This window comes from Canis aureus, chromosome 25 (assembly GCF_053574225.1).
Source record: "Canis aureus isolate CA01 chromosome 25, VMU_Caureus_v.1.0, whole genome shotgun sequence".
Lineage (NCBI taxonomy): Eukaryota > Metazoa > Chordata > Mammalia > Carnivora > Canidae > Canis > Canis aureus.
In genome coordinates this window covers 3,463,729-3,490,084 of record NC_135635.1, presented here as the reverse complement: position 1 = coordinate 3,490,084, position 26,356 = coordinate 3,463,729, and the positions used below count along the sequence as shown (strand labels likewise).

The 26,356-nt window shown below is 45.7% G+C and overlaps 1 protein-coding gene across 4 annotated transcripts in view; it reads left to right on the top strand.

Annotated features, from left to right (window-relative positions):
• Positions 1-4,560: 4,560 nt before the first annotated feature.
• Positions 4,561-26,356, top strand: part of SLC4A8 (solute carrier family 4 member 8) — a 74,560-nt gene continuing 52,764 nt past the window's right edge. For 2 of the 4 annotated variants that reach the window (XM_077869997.1, XM_077869999.1), the window contains exons 1-2: positions 4,562-4,733; positions 17,809-17,890. In XM_077869997.1, the coding sequence (XP_077726123.1) occupies positions 4,575-4,733; positions 17,809-17,890 (241 nt within the window). In that variant the 5' untranslated portion in view covers positions 4,562-4,574. Of the gene's footprint in view, positions 4,734-5,120; positions 5,140-17,808; positions 17,891-26,356 lie in introns of those variants that run through there. The other 2 variants (XM_077869996.1, XM_077870000.1) reach the window with 2 other exon arrangements.

The window sequence follows — 26,356 nt, the reverse complement described above, 5'->3', positions numbered from 1 at the left end:
CTTTTTGGGGAGTGGGGAATTCGGGGCACATCTTCCCCTTGAACAGCATCCTTGGCTTCTCCAGAATTACCAGGTTGCCGGAGTCATTCTATCTGACCCCCTGCCCCAGCTTCACCTCCTGTAACCCACCAGGCCCAGATGCTGGCAGGATTGCATGGTGGCCAAGAACTCGAGTCAGACAGACTCATCCTTGATTCACCTCCTCAGAGGACCTCTCACCGATGATCACCCCATCTAAAGGAGCTCACCCCACCCCCCATGTCAATTACCCTCTATCACATGACCTTGCTATTGACTTCTTAGCAGCCATCATAATCTGTTGTCTGTTTACTTACTTACTGTCTCCCCACTAGACTGTAAGGCCCAATAGGGCAAGACCCTGTTTGTTGTGTTTTTTGTTTGTTTTAGAGAGAGAGAGAGACAGAGACAGAGACAGAGACAGAGATAGTGAGAGGACAGCGGGGAGGAGAGGGAAAAGCAGACTCCTTACTGAGCAGGGAGCTTGATGACCTGGGGCTTGATTCCAGGACCCCAGGATCATGACCTGAGTTGAAGACAGATATTTAATTGACTGAGCCATCCAGGTGCCCCAAGAGCCTGTTTTATTGTTCTTTCCCAGACATGTAACATGGGCCTGAACACAAAGGTCCTTGGGAAATGTATTTTGAATTAATAAATGACCAAAGCCCAGTTTCATAATTGCCTGACCTGAAGAAAGCTGCTAAACTTCCCTAAGCCCCAGTTTTCTTACCAGTGAAATGGAGATATAATAGAAATATTATAAATACCACATAACACAATGCATTTATACAACAAAGCCTGGGTCCTGGTACATGGAAGCATTCTCCAAAACTTTCAGCAGTCTTACTTTCTGTCCTGGAGAAAAGTAAAGTCTGAATTAATTGGGTGGCTCTTCATAATTTAGCCATAGTTGGTTTTTGTTTTTGTTCTTTAGAGAGAGCCATAGAGTGTGCTTGGAGGGTGCGGGGAGGAGTCGGGGAGAGGGAAAAGGGCAAAGGGAATCCTAAGCAGGGTCTATGCCCAGCCCGGAGCCAACAGGGGGAGGGGGAGGAGGGAGGGTCTATCTCAAAACCCTGAGATCATGGTCTGAGCCAAAATCAAGAGTCCAATGCTTGACGTTAAGGGACTGAGCTACCCAGGCAATCCTGTTTGGTTTTTTAGACCACAATTTGTACTTCCTACTGTTCTTCTCTCTGACTTTTTGCTTTGGCTCAAATCATGGCTTACTCTGAATGGGCCACATAGATTCCTATTTTTTTTTTTTTTTTTAAGATTTATTTTGGAGAGAGTGCGCACAAACACGAGTGAGGGGAGGGGCAGAGGGAAAGTTCTGTGTTGATAGCTCAGTTCCTGAGCATGGAGCCCAACACAGGGCTCAATCCCATATCATGAGATCATGACCTGAGCTGAAACCAAGAGTTGGGCACTCAACAGACTGCTCCACCCAGGCACCCCCATTCCTATTATTAAGTCTTTGTCCAGTAGTCGAGATGCTTGCTCTCCTTACCTTGGCTCAATTATTTTCAGATTTAGCTCTAACCCATGTCCTCTGTGTCATGTTCCTGAAGTGTCCCAAGTCACAAAGATCATTTCCTCTTCTGAATTTTTATAATCTTTGTTGTCTACATTACTCATATGGCTCTTATTCTATGTTTTATTATCTTGTCATCATATTCACATGTTTTCTGTTTCCCTGATGAGACTATAAGCCCTTTGGAGATACATATTTTATTTTATTTTATTTATTTATTTTAAAGATTTTATTTATTTATTCATGAGAGACAGAGAGAGAGAGAGGCAGAGGGAGGAGCAGGCTTCACGCAGAAAGCCCGATGCGGGACTTGATCCCAGGACTCCAGGATCAGGCCCTGGGCCAAAGGCAGGTGCTAAACTGCTGAGCCACCCAGGGATCCCCATGTATTGTATTTTAAATGTCTGCATCTTCAGTGCCATTTAGGCCTGTACTTAGTAGGTGTTGAATATGTTTTTGATTGAATTAAAAGCACATATATTTATTGAGTACTTTCTATATGCCCAGCATTCTTTGATGCTCTGTGGAGTACAGAAGGACATAAAAAAATTATCTTTTTTTTATTAATTTTTTTAAAAATGTATTTATGATAGTCACACACACACACACACACAGAGGCAGAGACACAGGCAGAGGGAGAAGCAGGCTCCATGCACCAGGAGCCCGACGTGGGATTCGATCCTGGGTCTCCAGGATTGCGCCCTGGGCCAAAGGCAGGCGCTAAACCGCTGCGCCACCCAGGGATCCCCCATAAAAAATTATCTTAAAAAAACTTACAATATTATATAGTAAGGTAAAAACATATAAGTGAAGTACTTAAATAACCATAGCATGGTAACTGTCATAAGAAAGGTATGGAGTCCTGTGAGGCTTCAGAGAAGGGAGAGACGATATCTCTAAGAGGTGTTGGAGTGGGATAAAGAAAGGTTTCTTGGAAGAGATAACCTTTGAGATTGACTTTGGAAGATGGTTAAGATTTTGATGGGCAGGGGCACCCGGGTGGCTCAGGGGTTGAGCGTCTGGTTGTGATCCCTGGGTCCCGGGATAGAGCCTTGCAGCAGGCTCCCCGTGGGCTTAGAAACAGGACCAGGGGCCTTAGATCAGAAATATGGCTCTGCCCCAGGGACACTGAAGCACAACCTTGTTTCAAATGTCAGGGCCAATGCAAGTTGTGCTAGGCAGGGGTTGAAATGTAACATGTACCCGACTATTATGTTCTCCAAACGTAATTTCTTTTGAGGCCAACAATCCTTTGGACCGTTTTTTCCCCCTCTAATAATATGGACTCACCTACAGGCTTTTGTGATACTGCATGTAAAGCAAAAGGCCCCTTGCCTCCTCTTGGGAACGGAAGATTGGTTGGATTGTGGCCAGCATCTCTTTGCTTTCAAGTCCAAATCAAATTGAATGCATTACTCATGATTTTCTAACCTTGCCTTAGATCAGTAGTTCTGTTGTTAGATAATAATTTGCCTTAGATCATTTCTCGGAAAAGTTGGAAGCGTTCTTGCAGAATGATTTCAGCCATCAACCTGGGCTCAACTCTTGTGACTTCTCTGCCAGCCTAAGACCCAGGGAGAAGACCTAAGAGGTAGTGAGCCTTGGAGGGGGCCTGACACTGCCCGCCCGCTTCTCTTCAACGCCCTCTTCATCTGGCCACTAGTTCCGAGTTTCACGAGTAATTTTAGAAGGCCGGTCCCCTCCTCCTCAGGTACTTCCCTCTGCAATCCCCGGGGCCTGACCTAAGTCATAACATCAGAGTGACACAAAAGCGACACTTTCCCAGTTTTCGAGGGTCAGGTGCGGCCGCAAATAGCACGAGATTTTCAATTTCTAGCGAGCAGTCGGGAGGACCTTTAAGCCCAGAGGCCCCCGAAGGGAGGGCGGCGGTTTCCCGGGCAACCGGGCCCGGAGCGGTAGGCTCCCCGGGCTCCCTCCTCCGCCGCCTCCCCCTCCCCCCTCCCCTAGCCCGGGTACCGCCGCCCGCCCCCCCTCCCCTCCCCTCCCCTCTCCTCCTCCCGCGGCCCCTCCCGGGCAGCCCCCTCCAGGTAGCCCAGGTACCGCCCCCCTCCCCATCCCTCCCCCCGTCCCCCTCCCGACAGCCCGGGTCCCGCCAGCCGCCCCCCCTCCCCGGCGTCCCTCTCCCCCCTCCCCCTCCCGGTAGCCCGGGTCCTGTCGCCCCCTCCCCTCCTCCCGCCCGACCCTCCCGGTAGCCTGGGCCCCCACCCCGGTCTCCCTCTCCACCGCCCCCCTTCCCGGTAGCCCGGGTCCCCCCTCCCTGCCCGTCTCCCCCCGCCTCCCCCTCCCCCCGCATCCCCCTCCCGGTAGCCCGGGTCCCCCCTCCCTCCCCGCCTCCCGCCTCCCCCCCTCCCGCATCCCCGTCCCGGTAGCCCGGGTCCCCCCTCCCTCCCCGCCTCCCGCCTCCCCCCCTCCCGCATCCCCGTCCCGGTAGCCCGGGTCCCCCCTCCCTCCCCGCCTCCCCCCTCCCCCCCTCCCGCATCCCCCTCCGGGTAGCCCGTCTCCCCCCTCCCTCCCCACCTCCCCCCTCCCCCCCCCGCCTCCCCCTCCCGGTAGCCCGGGTCCCCCCTCCCTCCCCGCCTCCCCCCTCCCCCCCTCCCGCATCCCCCTCCCGGTAGCCCGTCTCCCCCCTCCCTCCCCACCTCCCCCCTTCCCCCCCCGCCTCCCCCTCCCGGTAGCCCGGGTCCCCCCTCCCTCCCCGCCTCCCGCCTCCCCCCCTCCCGCATCCCCCTCCCGGTAGCCCGTCTCCCCCCTCCCCCCGCCTCCCCCTCCCGGTAGCCCGGGTCCCGCCTCCCCCTCCCCACCTCCCCCCTTCCCCCCCCGCCTCCCCCTCCCCCCTCCCGGTAGCCCGGGTCCCGCCCCCCCTCCCCCTCCCCCCTCCCGGGAGCCCCGGTCCGCCGGCGGCGTCCTCCCGAGCTCCGCGCGCTCATTGGCCGCCCAGGCCGCGCGCCCATTGGCTGCGGCGAGGCCTCCGGGCCGGCGGCAATGGAGGCGGCGGCGGTGGATGGGTGACGGCCGGCTCGGAGGCGACGGGAGCGCGCGGGCTGCTGCCTCTGGGCCCCGAGCCCCGGAGCCCCGGAGCCCCGGCCGCCCCGGCCGCCCCGACCGCCGCCCCGCCATGCCCGCGGGCAGCGCCGAGCCCGACGGCGTCCTCCGCTACCAGGTAGGGCCCGCCCCGCGCCCGGCCCCCGCCCGCCCCCGCGCGCCCCGCCCGGCCCGCGGCGCCCCGAGACCCAGGCCGGGCCCGCGCGGGACAGCAGGGGGCGCCCCGGGCGGCGGGGGCGGGCGCGGGCCGCGACCGGGTGACCTTGGGCGGGAGCGGGAGCGGGAGCCGGAGCCGGAGCCGGAGCCTCGCTGCACCCGAGGCGGGCGGGGACCTCCGTTCCCCTCGGGCGCCCCCCCCAGGGACGGGGACAGGTGGCCGCGGACCGGGCTCCCGGGGGGCAGGTCTCCTCTTTGTTGTTTTCATTTCTGGAGACCTCTGGTTCCTCCAGTGGCTGCGAGAAAGAGCTGCAAAGAGCGGAGGCTGGACCAGACCCCTCAGTGTGCTCGGGCTTGCGACCGCCTCGGTTGGTTCCATCGGCGACAGCTGACAACCTGGGGGGGCGGGTCAGGGAGGTCAGGAACAGGTGTTCAGTTAAGGGAGTAAGTGGTGACCCAGCCGTTGGGGTGGCGGGTGGCAGGTGGCAGGAAGAGCCCTGGACTAGGGGTCAGGGACCGCAAGGCTCAAATCCTGCACCTGCCGCCACCGCCTTGCGACCTTGAGGAAGTCGCTTGCCTCCTTGAGCCTCAGTTTCTCCATCTAGTAAAATGGGGATGGGGATAGCGGCCTTGCCCACCTCACAGGGTTGCCCTGAAGGCTAAGCGAGGTGCTATTTGTGGGAGGCTTTACTGTGTGACAACAGCTCATTGAACTCTCACTCCCCCCTTTTCCTGTGCAGTCAGGTGGTCCAGTTAACTGCTCTGGAAAGAGATCGAAGGGAGAAGGTCAAGCCAGAAGTGGAAGGCTGTGAGGAGGACTATGGGACTTCCCAGGAAGGATGATGGGCCTTGGAAACAAGGGCCATGTTGATGTCAGCGATTGCTTGTGTAGGGAGGCAGGGGAAGCATTCCAAGTTTGTAGCAAAATGGGCATCAGACACTGACTCTCTTCTTGCTGGCAATGGTTTGCCACTAGAAGATCCATGATTCCTCGTTTGTTTGCTCCATCAAAAAATGATGAAAACCATATCTAAGATTTTGGAAGATCTTTCCGTATCTGATCCTCCCAAGGCCCGCTGAGTGTATTCAATGTATGTTGGGGATACAACAGTGAGCAAAAATAGGCAATGTTCTTGCCCCCCCCCCCCCCGGAACTCCTTGTCTCGGAGGGTGGGGAGAAATAACTATTTTTAATCAAATAATCACACAAATAAATGTATTATTTGGAACCATGAAGAGTGTTTCGAAAGAAGGATAAGCAGTGCTCTGAGTGGTTCCAGCCTTGGTCCTAGATGAGAGGAGAGTTTGCCAAGGAAGAGAATTAAGGATCTAAAGGCTAAAATGTCAACTGAGGGAGGAGGGAGAGCAAAGGACATTGGAGACAAAGACAATAGCAGAAAGGAGCACATCTAGGTAGAGGGCCTGAAAGGCGGCCAGTGTGGCTGGAGCCACAGGGAGCTATGGGGGGAGTGGTGTGAGATGCACTCTGGGGTCGTTATGGGCCATCCTGAGAAAGTTGGGATTTATTTGAAGAACGAGGGGAAGCCACCAAAGGGGTTTAGAGAGGGAGGGGAAGGAAGAGAGAGAGTGTGAGAGAGAGCACAAGTGCATGAGAGTTGGGGGGGGTGTAGTATGAGAGAGCAAGTGCCAATGAGATCATGATCAGGTTCTCCTAGTGAAAGATTTCTCCGGCTCCAGTGGGGAGACTAGAATAGGCTGGAACGAGTGTGAGGAGACAGTGTCCTTAACATGCAGAACGTGTACCAGTTGTATTGTCAAGATCGGAATAACCCATAAACTTCTGTTAGTGCTCCGTGAACGTGATAATGCCTGAGTGCTTCTGGGGTGGAATCAAAAATAATGATCTCCTTCACATCTAGTTCGTGTAACTTTCATGGTGGTGGGGTGAGGAGAGGAAAAGGAATAGAGCAGAAGCTGTAGGACCTCTTGAAGGCTGAGTCAGGTGATGGGCAGACGGGTACCTGAGATCTAGGGAGGAAAAGAAATGAGGGCAGGAGGAGGAAAGGAAATAGGGATGACTTGGGGGACACACAGTCAACCGACTGAAGTTTACCGATGAGGCCTCCTATGTGCAGCTGGGTTGTGTGTGTGTGTGTTTGTTGCAGGGGATGGACCTTGCAAAGCCAGGAGATTGTGTAACTTGATGTAAACAGAGATTCTAGGCATCACGTCTAAATATATTAAGTCTAGGCTGTTTTCTCTGGTTTTGACTACTCTACTCGCGTCCTACACTCTCCTCTGCTTTCTCTCTTGCTTCTATTTTTTTTTTAAATAAGATTTTATTTATTTATCCATGAGAGGCAGAGACCCAGGCAGAGGCAGAAGCAGGCTCCATGCCGGGAGCCCGATGCGGGACTCGATCCCGGGACCCCGGGGTCACGCTCTGGGCCGAAGGCAGACGCTAACTGCTGAGCCCCCCAGGCGTCCCTCTCTCTCGCTTCTACTGTCCACTTTCCACCCGGCAGCCAGAGAGAGCTTTTAAAAACACAGGTCACGCCCGTTCCTATCTTGAGACCCTTCCGAGGCTTCCCAGCGCGGGCGAGAATGAGATCCAAGCTCCTCAGCGCGGCCCACCGAGCTTCAGGCCTCTCGTCCTGCACCTCTGCTGTGGGTTTCTTTCTGTGTCTTCAATATGGCAAGCTCCTGCTGCTTCAGGACCTTTGTTCTTGTTCTCTCTGCCTAGGACATGATTCTCTCCAGGCTCTTTGTGACTCAGCTCAAGTGTTGCCTCCTCAGAGTGGCTTCCCCTCACCTCCACCCGCAGTCACTCTCTCATGTGATCCTGTTGTAGATGGTAATAGCTCTTCTAACTTACCTGAAGTGTTCTTGTTCCATCTCATTATTACCTTTCTGAGTAGAAGCTTCATGGGGGCAAGCGCCAGGCAGGAAGTCTTATCACGCAGCGCAGTTCCTGGCGTAACACAGGGGCTCGGTTGGGTGAGCGAATGAGTGACTTTCCTGTTTCCTGAGCCGTCGTGCTTCTCCTGAGGAGCTCGTGGTCTTGTCAGGATTAGCACAGAGCATCAGGTGCCCATTGCCTGGTCACACAACAGCTCTCCCTTGTGTGTGGCTGTGCCTTTGCTCAGGTGTTCCAGCTGGGAACTCTTTCCCCTCCTCTTCACCTAGAATATTCCATTTAGCTTTCAAGGTCCGGCTCTGTGTCACTGTCAGAATTCGTCACTCGGTCTTCTCTGCTCACAATGCCCACCAAGAGCTATTACTGTCTCCGGAGTATGTGCCTTTAATCCCTCTGCATGACTGTCGTTTGTGTCTTTGAAACCTAGACCAGTGTGGCTTGGAGTGAGCCCTTAATGAGTGTTTGGGAAGATATATGGCAAGGTGTACAAAGGGTGTTTTGGATTGGGCGGAGACTGGACTGAGGAGGCCAGCTAGGAGGCTGTCGGGTAGGATGTCTCAGTGAAGGCCTGCGGTACCCAATTTTGATGAGATCTCTGGAGGTGGTAACTGAAAGCTAAGGAGTCAACGAGCTCTTAAAGGGGCCAGGTGGTAAGGGAGGAAGAAGATCAGAGAGCTTTAGGGAGAGCCTCTAGCTTGGACTGGAGCTGAGGACATCTGGTATCTTCAACGTTCTCCTGACCAGCACTTGCAGAACTGAGCAGAAAGAAGTGCTGGAGGAGAAGCCTGGCGTGGTGCAAACCATCAGCACTTGAGCCAAGTGGTGCTGCGAACTACAGGCACGTTGAGGCGTGGTGTCAGTGACGGAGAGGGGAGCAAGTGAGTTTGGGTGGTTACCAAGGCTTTATGTGAATCAAGCCTGCTCAGAATGGAACATTCTACAGAAACCTTTAGAAAACCAAGCCCTGGGAAATGGGTGATAGTTGGGGATGACGGCTGGTGAGAAGACAGTCACGTTCCATACCTTCTGTGGACCTGAGAAAACTCCTTCTGGCCAGGACTTCCCGAAGGAGACCTGAACGCTAGCACCTAATGCCTGGCGTGTGTCCGAGCCCAGTAAACATTTGCTGAATGGGACTGAATGAAAGTATCAACCATAGCAGTTTCTCCTCTGCTACGCTCCAGTGTACAATGCTTATTCCTCCACCGTCTCCCAACACACACTAGGTGTTCTTTTCCCGTGTGTGTGTGTGGGTTGGGGGGAACTGTGAGCATTCTCTGTGCTTGGCTTTACCAGCTCTACTGGGGAGCTTCAGTAGGAGAGATGTGGGCTGTCCTGCTAAGCGGAGAATCGGAGTAGTCTGGGGGACCATTCGGGGTGCCAATCTACTTCCTTCAGAATCTGCAGATAATTGCTTTAGCTCAGGTTTGCCTTGGCAGGGTAGACAGGGCTCTCGGTCAAGATTACCACGTACTGATCAGGACGCAGAAAGCAACCATGTTTATCTTAGATCCGCTGCCAGGTAACGGCAACAAATCTTGGATAATGGAGAGGTTGGCTGTTTCACATAAGGTACTAATAAGTTTACTCTGGTCTTGGTAGTTAGGGAACCACATGTGTGATTTAGTTTCTATTACCAGCATAGCACATTACCACAGATTTTGTGACTTAAAACGACACACGTTGATTATCTCCTAGTTCTGTGCGTCTCAAGTCCAATGCAGCTCTCACTGGGCTATATCCAAGTGTGGGCAGGGCTCTAGTTCTTTCTGGAGGCTGTTTCCGTGACTTCTTCAGCTCTGAGGACTTCCTGTATTCCTTGGCTCCTAGGAATGAGAGGGTCTTCCACCCTCCTTCCACCTTTTAGGGATCCTTGTGATTACGTTGAGCCTACCAGATAATCTAGGATAATCTCCTCATTTGAAGTTCAGCTGATTAGCAACCTTACTTCCATTTGCCACCCTAATCAGGAGGCCATTTATTCTCCGTACCACCGCGTACTAACTAGTAATCAGAACACCGAACAGGAGTGACTCCAGGTGAGGTTCAAGAAAAGAATCACCGAGAAACCAGAGCTACTTTGAAATCTGAGGCCCCCTTCAAGGCTGCTAAAGAGTCAGAATAGGAAGCTCACAGGTATTCAGGAGCTCACGGCCACTGAGAGGAGGTCCAGAACAGCTGCACGAGTCCTTGGAGAACCTTTTTTTTCCTGCCAAAGCAGTCTGAATTCAGCGAGGAAGTCAAATTGAGGGCATTAGGCAGATGGGCATGTGTGGGCCGGATTCACTGACAAGGGTGTACAGGGAGCCCAGAACTCAGAGACCTTGCTGGCTGAAGAGGAGGATGGAAGTGAATGAGCTGGAGAACTATTGGAAGTCTGCTCAGTAAAAGGCAAAGTGCAAGTTTCAAGTACCAGGTTCTGGCACACTAAGGATTTAAGATGGTGATACTGTGGATCTCGCGCTGTGGACATTAATGCATGATTAGGTGACCTGGGCTCTCTGAAATAACTGGGTTTTTTGCTTTTGGCAATATTAGCATATATTAAGAATATAGAGAGGCTTGAGTTTGAGTTCCTCCTATCCTACTTAGCTCTTGTGTGATCTTCCTTAGGCTTAATTTAAGATTGCTGTAAGGATTAAGTGGGGTAACAGACGTATAGGAAGTGCTCAGTAAATATTTGTTCCTGATACTGTATCAACTCAGTTTGCTGATCAGAAGCCCTGGAAGTCACTTCTATATTTGTTGTTTTAAAAATGGTTAGATGTAGCTCAATAAATGCTTGACTCTTTCTTGTCTGGGGTGAGGATGGGAGGGTAGAGGGCTATAAGGCTGTTATATACAATTTCTGAAAACATTGATCCTTAGGAAAAGAAGATGAAAGGGGTCTTTGGAGGTGAAAAGCCTGAGACTAACTGTAGGATAGAAGGGGGAGTTGAGTTTGGCAGGTCCACCACCCGCAGGGCCAGAGTGGCGCTGCAGGGGGCATGAGTCAGGGAGAGGGCTCAAGGTGGGCTCCACCCTCTGCTGCCTTCCCCCTCCCCTGCAGCCTCTGAGGCTGCTTCCAGGAGCTGGAGCCATTATGTGAGACTCAGCCCTGCCCCTGCCTTTTAATTTGTCCATTAACTGTAAGTAAGAATCTGGTCTGCTACTCAGGTATAATTCATTCATTTCTCAAGGCTTATAATAAGATGTGCCCTGCAATGTCAGTGTTCTAATGTGTATTTAACCTCCTTAGTTCTTTTTATCTTATCTCGTCCTTGAGGTAGGCACCCAAATCAATTCACATTTACATGGTGGGTCGTTGTCAGTGAGCTAGCGGGAAGTACAGAAAAGAGGAGACTTAGAAACACCACCTTGTCTCTAGTTCTTTCTTCTTTCCCTCCCTCCCTTCTTTCCTTTTTCTCCTAAACTTATATAATGAGGTTCTCATGATTCCAGGGTTTTCTGAGTCGCAAGCTTCTCTGAGAATCTGATGAAAGTTATGGACCTGCTCAAGAAAAATGCACACTCACACGCAATCCTGAAGACCATACATGGGAACCCTAGAAATCTATGGATGAGAAATTCTCTCTACCAGAAATAATGATGGTATCAGAGGCAGTAACAGCCAACTGGTGAGGAATCTGCAACAAGCACAGACCCATGAGACTCAATATTCTTTTCATTTTTTAAATAATTTTATTTCTTTATTCAAGAGAGAGAAACAGAGATCATGACAGAGCACGAGTGGGGAGAAGTGGGAGAAACAGACTCCCCACTGAGCAGGGAGCCCGACACAGGTTTGATCCCAGGACTCTGAGATCATGACCTGAGCCGAAGGCAGATGCTCAACCGACTGAGCCATCCCAGGCGCCCCCATTTTTTGTGATTTTTTTTTTAAAAATTTTTTTTAAACTTTTATTTATTTATGATAGGCACACAGTGAGAGAGAGAGAGAGGCAGAGACACAGGCAGAGGGAGAAGCAGGCTCCATGCACCGGGAGCCCGACGTGGGATTCGATCCCGGGTCTCCAGGACCGCGCCCTGGGCCAAAGGCAGGCGCCAAACCGCTGCGCCACCCAGGGATCCCCATTTTTTGTGATTTTAAATAAACTTTGTATATACTTGAAATTTATGGAACATTTCAAGCAGATAGCAAAGTAAGTCATCATGTACCCATGACCTGGCTTGTTTCATTATGTCCCCACCCATTCTCCGAATCCCAGACATCATATCATTTCATCAGTAAAAACTTCAGTATGTGTCACCAAAGATTAAGGACTCTTTTAAATGACATAACTACCATATCGCAATATTATTGTTATTTTTAAAAATTAACAATAACTCCTTAATATAATCAAACATCCATTTAGTTGTTTAAATTTATGTCAGTGTCTTATAATTTTTCAAATAGTTGGTTTATTTGAACAGGGATCCAAATGAGGGCCACACATTCACATTCAAGCCTGACATTTCAAATGCTTTGGCTAATGGTATTTGACAGTGGCTCTGTTTTCTTTGGCAAGACAAAGAAAGTGGATGAACAATTCAGTGAATTTCGGCTGTGGTTAACTAATTTCAGTTAAAGAAACAAGTTGATTTTTCAACCTGAGTATTTCGGATGATTGGCCTTGCTCTCCATATTTTGTTTTTATAGTTCTTAGAGTCATAAAATCAATGATCCCACTCTTCCCTTACCCCCTTCCTCCAGATTTCTGCTGTGTTCTATGCTGTGCTGGGTATCTGTGGAGAGTGCTAAGCATTATTAACGCATGGGTCGCTGTCCTTTGGATATTACAAACCTATGGAGAACCCAACATGAAAAATCACTCATAAAACAAACAAACAAACCAAAACTCATATATATACGTATATATGAAGTTTTATGGGAAAATATATGATCATGTGATAGAGTTCAGAACCCTAATAAATATTTATTCATCACAATTTTTAGATACTTACACAAACCGGACATTATACTAGCTGCTAGGTACATAGTGGTGAACATAGGCACAGAACCTCCCCTCTGGGACTTACAAGAGTGCAAACTACTTACAGTGTTAAGCTACTATATTGGGCTCTAAGAACGTAAAGATGATAAATTGTGGCTGCTACCACAGGAAATCCATGATCTAAAGGATAAGCTAGATTAACAAATAATGAATCTAAAATAAAGACAAGTTTTTCTGCCTAAATGTTATTCTTTTACTTTATATGAGTCTTTCCATTGATGGTAAAGATATTTTTGAAGATTTTGGATAATTTTAAATAATTATAAAATGTGAAAAAATAACATTTCTAAGTTAATATATTATTTTACATATCTGTAATCTTTCAGTTATCTGTAAATAGTTCTGTGTGTATCACTCTGAAAGATACGAATTCTTTTTTTTAATTCAAAAATTTAATTTCAGTATAGTTAATGTACGTTTTATTAGTTTTAGGTTTATAATATAGTGATTCAACAATTCCATACAAAAAAGATAAGAATTCTATAAAAAATAAGCACAGTATCACATGAGGAAAACATAGCAGTTTCTTTAATATAATAAAAGATCTAGTCAATATTCAAATTTCCGATTGTCTCAGTTATTAAAAAAAAAAACTAAAAAATATTTCAGTTTATTTGAATCAGGATTCAGATAGAGTCCACACATTGAAATTGATTTGTCATCTCTTTTAAATTTCTGCTTTCATCTTCTCTCTCTTACTCTCTCTCTTTCTTTTATTGCAATTATTTATTTTAAAAAAGGGGCAGGCGCAGGCGAGGATTTGTTCTATAGTTTTCCAGAGTTTGGATTTTGTTGATTGTATTCTCCTGCTGGTGTTTTTCCATGGAACTCTGTTTCACTGTATTGTCAGTAAATTGGTATTTGGATTTAGAGGCTTGATCAGATTCAGGGACAATTTATTTGTTAAGATTACCTAATGGGTGGTGATATGGCCTCCCATTAGGAGACATAGAATGTCTGGTTGTTCCTCTTTGTGATGTTAGTGGCTGTTGAAAATCAATGCAGTCCATTAGGGATTGCAAAATGGTGATGTCCTAATTCTAACATTCTTTTTAAATTTATTCTTTCCTATAATAAGAAACTTCTCTCATTTCTTCTATGTTATTACTCTATGGTGCAATTTATATAGGAGAGCCAGGATAAATTTTTGACAGTTTTCAACATAATGAGTTGGCTTGTTAGCATTATCCTCCAGTGGTAACCAATTAATTTTTAGAGTGACATTGTGAACTCATGGATTTCAACATATTTGATATATTTAATCTTTTGCAATTACTACTTTTGTTGATACTCAAATTATCCTAAAAAGCATGGGATCTCTTTAAGTTGACTCCTGAGTCCTTTTGACACAACCCTCGTTGTCTGTGGGTACCTCTTAGTAGAAAATGGCATTTTCAGAGACCATAATCTCGGTGCTGAGAATGCTCATTGCTTTTGGCTGATCATTTTTTTTAGGCTTTTTGAGTGGACAGAGCTAGAAAATGCAAATTTAGAAGTTTAAAGACATTTAAAGATTAAAATATATGTTTTTATTGACACATTTGATTCAAATTCAGGACTACATGTTTTCTTTTCTTTTTTCTTTTTTAAAGATTTTTATTTATGTATTCATCAGAGACACAGAAAGAGAGGCAGAGACACAGGCAGAGGGAGAAGCAGGCTCCCTTAGGGAGCCCGTTGCAGGACTTGATCCCAGGACCCCTAGATCATGCCCTGAGCCAAAGGCAGATGCTCAACTGCTGAGCCACCCAGGTGCTCCAGGACTACATGGTTTTTACTTAACTTCTATCTTAGGACTGTATTTTTACCCCTGCAGAGAATGCCAGTTTTCAGTGACATTGAGAGTGACAGAACAAGTTTACATAATCACTCATTTGTTTATCTCACAATGCACAGCAGTCTTAGAGTGATAGCACCAACTCTACCACCAGTAGGTAACTAAAAAGCAGTTTAAGATCTTCTGAAATTCTTTTCATCTTTAGGGTATATGCCCCTATGGATGTTCAGTCAATTTATTATATCTTAACGTTACTTGGAATAATTTCTCTTGGAATAGTTATACCATCAATTTGTCATTTGCTTTCATTTCGTTTCTCATTTCTGGGAATTGATTTTATTTTATTTTTTAAGATTTTATTTATTTATTTGACAGAGAGGCAGAGAGAGAGCGAGAGCGAGAGAGAGAGAGAGGGAGCACAAGCAGGGGGAGAGGGAGAAGCAGACTCCTCACTGAGCAGGGAGTCTGATGCGGCTCCATCCCAGGGCCTTGGGACCATGACCTGAGGCAGGCACTTACCTGACTGAGCCACCCAGGTGCCCTTGGGAATTGCTTTAAAAATTTTTAGTTTTGTTTTAAAATTATGTATGATATTTATAAAATCAGGTATATTCAAAGATATCTTTTTTTTTTTTTTTTTTGTCCTTGTCTCCTAGTCTGCCCTAAATCCTCACTCCTCTGTAGGTAACTATTCAAAACAATTATTCATGGCTTATTCTTCCTTGATATGTTTTTAAGTATAAGCAGATGCTTATGTTGTAACATACATATATATATATACACACATATATATGCTATATAATATATATGTAAAAGAAAAAAGGTATCAAAAATATATGTTTATTTTAAAGTAGGATCTATGCCCAACATGGGACTTCAACTCATGACCCCATGATCAAGAGTTCCATGCTCTACCAACTGAGCTAGCCAGGTGCTCCCAACACCCTTTTCTTTGATAAAAGTTAGCAAATTATAGCAATTTTCTCTACCTTGCTTTTTATTTTTTTATTTTTTTTATTATTATTATTTTTTTAAATATTTATTTATTCATGAGAAACACAGGCAAAGACACAGGCAGAGGGAGAAGCAGGCTCCATGCGGGGAGCCCGACATGGGACTCGATCCCAGGTCTCCAGGATCAGGCCCTGGACTGAAGGCAGCACTAAACCACTGAGCCACCCGGGCTGCCCTACCTTGCTTTTTAAACGATATTATATCTTGAAGATTATTCCATAGTAGTAAATAATATGTAATATTGGAAGCAACCCAAATGTCATCAATAGATGATAAAGAAGATAAAATACACACACACACACACACACACACACACACAGAGGACTGTTACTCAGCCATAAAAAAGAATGAAGTCTTGCTGTTTGCAACAACATGGATAGACTTGGGAGGTATCATGCTAAGTGAAACAAGTCAGAGAAAGAAAAATACCATATGATATCACTCATATGTAGAATTTAAGAAACAAAACAAATGAACAGTTAAAAGAGACAAACAAAAAACGTCAGACTCTTAAATACGGAAAACAAATTGGTGGTTGCCAAGAGGATGGGTGAAAAAGATAAAGAGACTTAAGAATACACTTACCTTGATGAGCACTGGGTAATGTGTGGAAGTTTCGAATCATATTATACACTTGAAGCTAATTTAACACGTATGTTAATTATACTTGAATAAAAAAAAGAAATAGAAATATACTTGAATTAAAAAAAGAGTAGCATATCTATGTAGACATTTGACTTTCATCTACTTACTTAAAAATTGGTTTATTCAAGTTGCCCTCAAAAATTTTTTTGAGTCTTCTCATTAGGAAAATGGATTGCTTTACATTCAGGGTTGCCTTATTTGGGGACATAGATAATAACTGAAAAGGAAAAAAGAGTAAAATTAGGGCAGTAATCTGGAGATTTGAGCAGGATCTAGAAGGTGGTCAGGATTTAGTGAAGAGTTGGGGATGGGGTGGGGCACATTAGATGACAGAACATGTGAACAAAGGCATGAAAGTGTGAATGTGCACAGTGCCCATGAGATCGGTGAACTTGACTGCAGGTTTGATAAGAGAAATAGATTGGCAGGAAAATCAGTTCAGATTTTTAAAAAATAATTCAGGGTCTTGATAAGGCAGGTGCCATTATATTCATTATTTTAACAAAGAATTATTAAGTCCCTACTACGTGAAAAGTCTGTGTAGGATGCTGGGGAAACATTGGTGAGGAAGACAGACAAGGGTCCTTCGCTTGAGCAGAGACATTTCATTATGAAGGAGAAGTACAGTGTGCTATGAGGGCATATAAATGGAAGGACCTAGCTTGGTTCAGATGAGGCTAGTCAAGGAAGTCTTTCAAGGAAGTGCATTGAGGCTGAGATCTGTAGGATGAATAAGTATGGGCTGCTGGTGGTGGAGGTGAGCAGGGAGAGGGTGATAGTTCTAGGGAGAGGGAGCAACACTCAAGGAAGAAAGTAAGTGTGGTTCCAGAACTGAAAACATGTCCAGTATGACTGAAGGAGCTGGAGAGTGCCCTAGAGTAGATGAGACATGAGAGTGGATTCAAGAGAAATTGCAAAAGAAGACTCAATAAGGGAGAAAATGATCTCCCCAACGGCATGTGATGGGCACTCAATATACTTGGAATGGACAAATAAATACACTTGAGATTTCAAACGTGGACTAAGGAATGATGGTGCCAGGGTAAGCATAAGTAAATGAGCACAGAGTGCTAGTTTTGGAAAGATTAGTTTGGTTTTAGGCACATGGATCTTGCGGTTCCCATCTCAATAGTTTATCAAATACTGAGTCAATAGTTTCAGGCTACTGTTGAAGTTTTAGACTCAAGTGAGGGAAACAAAAGGTAGAGTGCTCTTGCTTGGGAATTATGGTTAGAGGAAGAAGATGAGCCTTTGGTTGAGAGAGGGGAGACTTGATCAGAGGAAAAAGATGGAGAATTTCAAGGACAAGAGGCTGAAATACCGTAGAGGTTGAGGAGACCAATTTACACTAAATGAAGTGATGTGGTTGGCACCACTTACAAAATGCAGATGTATTATCCATTTGTACAGGTGGAGGGGGGAGTTGGAAAAGGCATGAGATCTGCAGTCACAAGACCTGAGTTCAGTCCTACCTCTGCCTTTTACCACATTAGTGCCCTTGAGCAATAATTACTTCATTTTCTCTGAGTCTCAGGTTGCTAAAATGAGAAAGAGTGGCTGTCATGTTTGTGTCCCAAAGTTAATGTGAAGTTCAATGAAAAACATATGTAAGCCATTGTATTTGCTCCCCCAAGGGTTGCCCAAAGGGTCTGGCATACATGTGCAACTTAAATGAATGTTTGAATGAATGACTTTATATTACTGGGGCTACTTAATTATGTTTCAACAGAGACCAGATGAAGAAGCTGTGGTGGATCAGGGTGGGACCAGTACAATTCTCAACATTCACTATGAGAAAGAGGAGTTGGAAGGTAAGAACTGTGGTTTTGTGTGCGTGACCGGGGAGAATTATTGAGAGCAGACTGGTATGGGAGGAGAGCTTTGCCATCGGAAGGCCTGAGTTGGAGCCCTCTCTTTCTTACTAGCTGTAGGACCTTGGGGGAAAATCAATTCATTCCCCGTAGGCTCTATGTCCTTATCTGTTAAATAAAAGTAGGGATATTAATGCAGAGAACAAACTGGTGGTTGCCAGAGGGATGGGAGGTGGAGAGGAAGCAATGGGTGAAATAGATAAAGGGGATTAAGAGATACAGACTTCCAGTTATAAAATAAATAAGTTGTGGAGATGAGAAGTATGGCATAGGGAATATAGTCAATAATATTGTAATAATGTTGTTTGGTGACAGATGGGGACTACACTTACTGTGACGAGCGCTGAGTAATGCATAGAATTGTTAAATCATCATGTTGTACGCGTAAAATGAACACAGCACAGTACGTTAGTTATAATTCAATGTAAAAAGTGGAGATATTAATACCTCACTCTTAGGATCTAATACCATGTGAGACAATGCTTTGGGTACTATAAAGTCCGGCATAAATATTAATAAATGATCTATTCCTTGAGAATGTAGAGTACTCAGATCAGTTTGTCAATTCTTGACAACTGCCTACAAATATAAATGTAAATTTATACACAATTTTAAAAGGAAATAAAATACAAATAGTTTTTAAGATCAGATTTGTTATATTCAGTTTGTTATATTATTCAGTTTGTTATATTATTCAGTTTACCTCATCTCCGATATTTGCTCTTCCCATTCTAATTATACCCATTCCTGCCTGGTGTTTTCATCTAAACAAGACAAGAGAAAACACACACACCTGTAACGTATTCTTTAGGAATTCGTAGCACAGAGCTGTATTTTAAAAACACCCAGCGAAAGTGGAAGGGAAAGAAGAGTCATTTTTATTGATATGCTCTGTGTAGTTTCCCTTGACCTTCTTTTCCCCTGTCCAACCCTTAGTTCCAGCACATTGGTGCTGTCCTTCTGGTTTCCTGATAAGTGGCGATGCTCAGTTTTATTAGACAAAGGCTCGTGTCCAGTATAGCTTTAATGAGAACCCACATTTGGCTCAAAAGCCTTTGTGAAATCTCTGCAGCATCCCCTGCAATGGCTATGATACAGCAACTTTCTAGTGACTGAGACAGCATGTAAAATGTTCTCGCGGTACTGCTTGTTCTCGTGACGTTTTTCATCAAAGTTGTATAATCCCCAGAGCAAACTTGTCCTTTGGATGGGGAGAGTGGAAGCTGTAGAGGCTGATTCAGCCTCTGGGTCTGTTACCATGAGAACTTCTGTGGGTGGCTTCTGGAGGTCAGTGGAGTTTGGATAGATCAAGGTCAAGTTTTCCAAGTTATTCTGACCAGATGGAAGAAGAGCCAGTGTGGGTTTCGACAACTGGGAGAAAGGGAGGAAAGGGTGTGGAGGTGGGAGGCTAACATTTATGGAATGCCCCTTGGGTGTTAGGCATTCGATGAAGCATTTCAAACAAGTTGTCTTTTTCATCTTCGCAGCAGCCCGGGCCGGTAGGTACCATCCCTATTTTACATGTGGAGAAATTGCTCATGGTCATTTAGCCTAATGGCAGGTGAGATTGGGATGGAATTCTGTTCATTCTGTTCCCCCACACTGCCTGCAAGGGAGGACAGTACTCGGCATTAACCACCCAGCCTCAACATCTTGCTCCGTCACATGAACATTTTTATATGCTATAAGCATCATATGAATATTTATCATGTTGCCCTACCCGTCCTTCTCCTCTGATCATCCTGTTGCCTCTCATTGCACCCTGAGGGCACTGTTATTCTCAGTTTAATTGTCTGGGCCTACCAGACCTTTGCCCTCAGCAAGGAGGTAACTAACCACCTATGAACACTCTTGTCTGCTTGGGAGTAGGCCAGTGAACATGGGGAAGTTCTCTTGGGTCCTGAGGACTGGGCTCCATCCACAGAGGCCAGCTGAGTAATTGGCAACTGGAGCTTCTTTTCAAGACGGCGTCATCTGTTCTTCATGCACTCACCATTTTGCTATTAAAGAAAGCTATCTATGATGTCATTTGTAGGGGATAGGAAATGATCCTTCATACATAGAGCTTTTTGAAAACTAGAATCTTATTGATGTTAGCCTTTTTTAAATAAAGCACAGTTGGCACATGGAGGACAAATGGTTCCCGCTTCTCAGGCCTGATGTGGTTCTAGGGCAGCTCCAGGGAGGAGAAGAGGGAGAGCTGGGATTTGCTGTAGGCTTGGTCATGTTGGGGGCTCTACCCTGACTCACTGTGAGGGAGGCCCTAGGACTCAGGTGTACCTAGAGTAGTGTCATTTCTTGAAGGGTTGAAATAAAGTCAGTCCCACTTTGATAGAAGACAGAAGTAGATTGTATTCTGATTCAAAGTGTATGCCATGATATAGGGTTCTGTGACTGTAGATAAATCCCTGGCTCTTCCTTCCCCTTTATTCCATACCCTCTGCTCCACATAATGTAACGATCCCCCTTTTCAGAACTACTTCAGAGATTTAGTCTCTGGACATTGTTACAGACTTTTGTAAATGTGGGTCTTTTTGCATAAGTTAATTCCATCAGTAGGAGAAGGTGCATTAAACCATGACATTGCTTCTTTTTATATATGAGAAGCGTCCAAAGCAAGTATTAGAACAGATTTCCCAAGATAAACTCACAAAGAGCAATAGTCCATGATGTACTTCAGTGGACCCTCCCACTCCCAGAAGGACATGGAACAGTTGTTTTAGTTTCAGAAATGGTTTTTTCCATTTTTTTTTTCTGGCACATCACTATTCCTGAATAACTATTAGACTTAGGAATCTTAGACTGGGTTTGTTGCCTTCTAATAAGTTTTTAACAGAGGTTAAGAACCTTTTGATCCTATTTTTAAGTCATGAAAAAAAAGGCTTATATCTTCTCTGCATGTTAGATTCCCCCCTCCAGTTATTGACTTTGAGTCATCCTGTAGCCCAGGGGGGTGGAATAATTTTCAGTATGTGCTAATGAGTTCTCCGTGTGTGCTGGGTAAACAGTGTTTATGACATGCACTCTACGTTGGTAGGCCCAGTCTCCATCTGTAAGGTAGGTCACAGCTGTGATTTCTGTCCTGCTCCAGAAGATTCAGCCCCAGTTCACTAATGGTTGCTCTCTATATGCACATACATACTTATTTTTAAAAATATACACTAGCATTACATCTCTCCCATAAGTTTTACTGAATGAATACTTGTATTTACTCACAGATAGCTCCCAAAGCATAGGTTTGACAATGGCTGGAAAGAAAGAATGGGGAATTGGATGGGGATTTGACAGGTAGATGGGGGGGAAGAAGACTGAGTGGGAGAGCAGTTGAATGGCCAGCCAAGTGACCACAGGATTAGTTTAGTGAAGTCACCAGATTGCCAGAATCCAGTGAAATGGTCTAGATTTTATTGATGCCGTATTTGTTTCCGAGTGTCCATTTGTTTGTCATCATTTCTGCAGATTTCACTCAGAATACCCAAGTCCCTGTTTCAGAGTCTTCAGCTTGGAAACCGAGGCCTAATTTTCTGACAGCCACTTGGTCCTTCTTAGCTCTGACCCCTGCTGGGGCTTGTTTTCATTTCTGCCTGTCTCCAGCATTTCAAAAGGCAGGCACTGCCGTTGGTTTGGGAGAACTGATTGGACCAAAAAAAATTGTGGGGGAGAAAAAGAGTCTTCCTTCCCTAAGATTTATACTTGACCTTACTTCCTGCAGAGCCACCAAAGGCACCTGAGGGATGTCTTCCTCGTTATCCTCAGACTTGCCGAGTGGGAATTTTAGGCATCAAGCAAAACCATACATCATTGGCTCAACAAACATTTACTGGGGGCGCCTGGGTGGCTCAGCTGGTTAAGCATCTGCCTTCTGCTCAGGTCATGATCCTGGGGTCCTGGGATTGAGTTCTGTATTGGGCTAAGGGAGAACCTGGACTAGCCGTGAGAAGTCATTTGGTCCAACCTCCTTGTTTTACTTTAATAGTGACAGTGAACAAATGAACCAAGAGAGCTCTAATAACACAGATTCCAAAACCTAGTCACTACCCCTCAATTTCTATTTAGAATATACTTAAAATTACATAATATTAGCAATATACCAACAGCCCAGTGGAAGTATTTGGAATGTGCTTAAAAAGTATAGGTCCTAGCCTGGCCAATAACCCTCTGGGAGATTTGTTGGGAACAAGAAGCTCAGGGTTGGGATGGCTCTATTGGAGGAGTTAAAGTCACCCCTTGGTGAGGCTTTTCTTCACTTAAGTCTAAGCTCTACCTAGACATACTGGATTTTACAATGCCTAGGTCACTATTTTAGGGACTAGTTGAAGTGGTTCAGTGGGATCTAATTATGTTTTTTCACTGCCCATGGGTTCTTCATGATCTGCCCCTGCCTGTCTTTCTGACCTTTGCCTCCTCCTCTTCTTTCCTCTTTTACCTTGCTCTGGTCCTCCTGGCCATCCTTTTCCTTTGGAATTCGCACATGCCCACTGTAAGGCCTGTGCACTTGATCTTGCCTTGTCCTGGAATGCTCTTTTCATGGCCTCTCCTCATCATTCAGATATTGCCTCTAACCATCTTAGCTACAATCTCCCTTCTCCATCCTACCCTTTACCCCAGACACTTTACCATTTTTTAGAGAAAGAGAGACCATGCACAAGAGTGGGGCATGGGGGTACAGAGGGAGAGGGAGAAAGAAAGAGAAAATATTTTTTAAAAAAAGATTTTATTTATTTATTCATGAGAGATAGAAACAGAGACACAGGCAGAGGGAGAAACGGACTCCTCTCAGGGAGCCCGATGTAGGACTTGATCCCTGGATCCTGGGATCACATCTTGAGCCAAAGGCAGACGCCCAACCACTGGAGGCACCCAGGCATTCTGAGAAAGAGAGAATCTTAAGCAGACTCCACACCCAGTGTGGAGCCTGATGCCGTGCTTGAGCTCATGACCCTGAGATCATGACCTGAGCTGAAATCAAGAGTTGAACTCTTAACCGACAGAGCCACCCAGGGGCCCCTACCATGTTTTTATTCATAATAATTATCAGTACTTGAAATAATATGTTATTGTTTTCACGATGTCTGTCTCCACTAACTAGAATATGTGTCTTGAGGATAGGGACCTTGTGCTGTTCACTACTGCGTCCCCAGCCCTTGGGACAGGACCTGGCACAGTTAGGTGACTCCAGCCTGGGTTGGTCTCAGTGGTGTACTACAGGGAACTAATTAACATACTAGAGTGGAACATCATTAGTTAACAGATGGTATTTTATTAAGATGGTATTCAATTTAGTCATTTTCACACTTTATAGTTTTCATTGATAATGTCAGAGGTTTGGAATCTCACATCTTAGCAGATGACTTCTTCTGGCTCTGTATTTCTGTTTCGATAAAGTTGCAAGATGACTACATTATGTTCAGAGATCTGCCATTAGAAACGTCCTGAGATGTGCATGAGTTAATACAGGATGGGATGAGGATAGGAGGTGTGATTCCTCCAGATACTAAATGTTTTGGCCTCCTACCTCTCAACCTTCTAATAAATCTCTGATCAGCTTTCCCTCTAATTCTGTTCCTTTTTTTTTTTCTTGAAGTAGAGTTAACATATAGTGTTATGTTAATACAATATAATGATTCAGCAGTTCTGTACAGTACTCAGTGCTCATCATAAGTGTACTCTTAATCTCCTTTATCTACTTCACCTATATCACCACCTCCCTTTTGTGAACCACTAGTTTGTTCTCTATTTAAGAGCACATGTATGTGTGTGTGTGTGTGTGTGTGTGTGTGTGTGGTTGGTTGGTTGGTTGGTTGGTCTCTTTCATCTTTGTTCATTTGTTCTGTTTCTTAAATTCCACATAGGAGTAAAACCATATGGTATTTATCTTTCTCTGTCTGATTTATTTCACTTAGGATTGTACCCTTTAGGTCTATCCGTGTTATTGCAAATGGCAAGATTTCATTCTTTTTTATGGCTGAGGAATATTCCATTGTTTGTGTGCAAATTGATGCAGCCACTGTGAAGAACAGTATGGATGTTCTCCCCAAAATTAAAAATAGAATTACCATATGATCCAGTAATTCCAGTACTGGGTACTTACCCAGAGAAAACGAAAACACTATTCAAAAAGATATATGCATTTTTTTGCATATTTGTTGCAACATTATTTATAATAGTAAAGATGTGGAAGCAACCCAAGTGTCCATCCATAGATGAATGGATAAATAATATGTGGTATATATAATCCTGTTTCTTTTTGTTTTTCTTTATCACTTGGGAGTTTGGAAGGCAGGAGAGGACAAAGAAAAGGAGAGAGAAATAGAGAAAGGAATGAAGGAATGTAGAGCAGCACTCCAAGGCATATGAATTAACTTCATGTGTAAGTAGTGGAGTCCAATTTGGGACCTTGAGAAGCTTGCAGATGATGAATAGTTGGAGGTATTAATTCTAGTTCAAGGTGTAAAATAAGTGCATAAGAGAATGCTAGCCAAGGGCTCTGGGGGTTTAGAGGTAGGTTGCACATCTGATTGGGGAGATCAGATATAATATCAAGAAGGAAGGTGTGTTTGCTGTGAATCTTGTGGGAGCGAGCCAAGTCTGTGTCTAGAGGGCACTGGCACATTTGTGGAATAGTGGGTTGATTCAGAGAGAGGAAAGAATGGGAGAGGATGGCGGGTGGAGCAGCCAAGGCTGTGGGGAGGAGACAGAGTTGCTGGGGTAGATGCAGAAAGTGTACGTCTCTAGATTTCCCCCTGCCCCCAGAATGTTTAAGTGCTGTGAGCCTGTGTGGGATTTCCACCTCCCAGTCTCGCTTGAGCTGATTGCTCAGTTCTTCTAGAGGCCCTTCCGTTTATTTTCTTATTAAATGTACAATTTTTTCTAGTGAAGAAAAGACTAGAAAGGAGGTTGGGGTCTGAGCATCCTGGAGCATGAAGGGTCCTGACTGCACGGAAGTGAGCTGTGATCAGAGCAGTGCTTCAGGAGGATTCGTTTGTAGGATTGTATTGGTGTGGAAGGCAGGAAAGAGGCTCCTACTGTTGTCAAGGTGGGAGGAGAGAAATCCTTGACATCCTTAATCTATAGGATATAGCACTAAGGAGCATGGGGAGAGGTGGAAATCTAACGTAACTCTGAGGTTTCAGGCCTGGGAAGTTGAGAGAATGGTGAAGCCATGAACAGAAACATGGAAGAAATGGGTATGAGCTTGATTTGAGATAGAGGATGATGGGTTTGCTTTGGGATATATTGAATCACTGTAGATAAAGATCTGGGGGTCATTTGTAGAAGAAAACTTTCAAATCATTAGAATAGATACCAATAAAATAAAAGAGAGAGAAGGGCCCAGGACTGAAATCCAGGGAACTTTCCTTTGGTGGATTGTGGAAGGGATGGAGAAGCATAGTCAGTCAAAGGAGTGCAGATGAACTAAGGAGGCATGGGTATGGGAGCTAAGGGACCCTGGGCCACCAATGGGAGGACGTAGTCAAAGAGTCAAGGGATTTGGATTCTGCCTGGTACGTGGTGGGCTCTCAGGAAAGGCTTTTGAGTGACCTGAGAGAGACATAAGATGATAGAGATTTGGTGATTAAGTGGTCCCTAATGAGAGCACTTTTATTGGAGAGCGGCTGCATGCAGAGGGTAGGCAACAAGGAGATGGTGAGGAATAGAGAAGCTAGGTGGGTAGATTGTTCTTGAAAGTGGTTTGACGGAGAAGGGAAACGGACAGGTATAAGCTTAGAGAGTAGCACTAGATTGAGAAAGTTTCTTTTTAAGAGAGACTTGGGGCACCTGGCTGGCTTAGTTGGTAGAACACGCAACTCTTGATCTCAGGGTCATGAGTTTGAGCCTCACGTTGGGCGTAGAGCTTACTAAAAAAAATAAAAAGGTAAGAGAGAGTTGTGATCAGGAGAAAACTGTGGAAGGGATGGATCAAAAGGAGAGACTGAGGATAGTTGATGGAATAGGACCCCAGAGGTGTGGGAGGCCATACTCGTTAGCCTGGCAAAGAGGAGAAGCTGGGGGAGGAAAGCAAGCCAGGCTGACTCTGCCTTAGTCTTCTAAGTAAAATATGAAGCCAGGTCACCTACTCTGAGGGAGGAAGTGTAGATCAGGGTTGTGGGTTTGAGGATAGCAACTGAAGACTGGAATACTTCTGTGGTGGCAGAAATGAGGAGTCAGCCTGAGATCTAGGGTGCTAGCAGCAGTAACTGGGCAGCAATGGGGAAGACTAAAGCTCAGTTGTTCGGGGTGGTAGCATTCTGGAAGCTACTGGTTCAGGGCTTCAGGCTGGCAGTAAGGCAAGGGAAGCCAGGTGGAAGTGAGAGAGAATCCTGGCAGTCATGAGCAGAAAAAAATAAGGCTTATAGAAGGAATAAATGAGTGGAAAAGGAGGAATTGAACAGGAACACTCTTGGA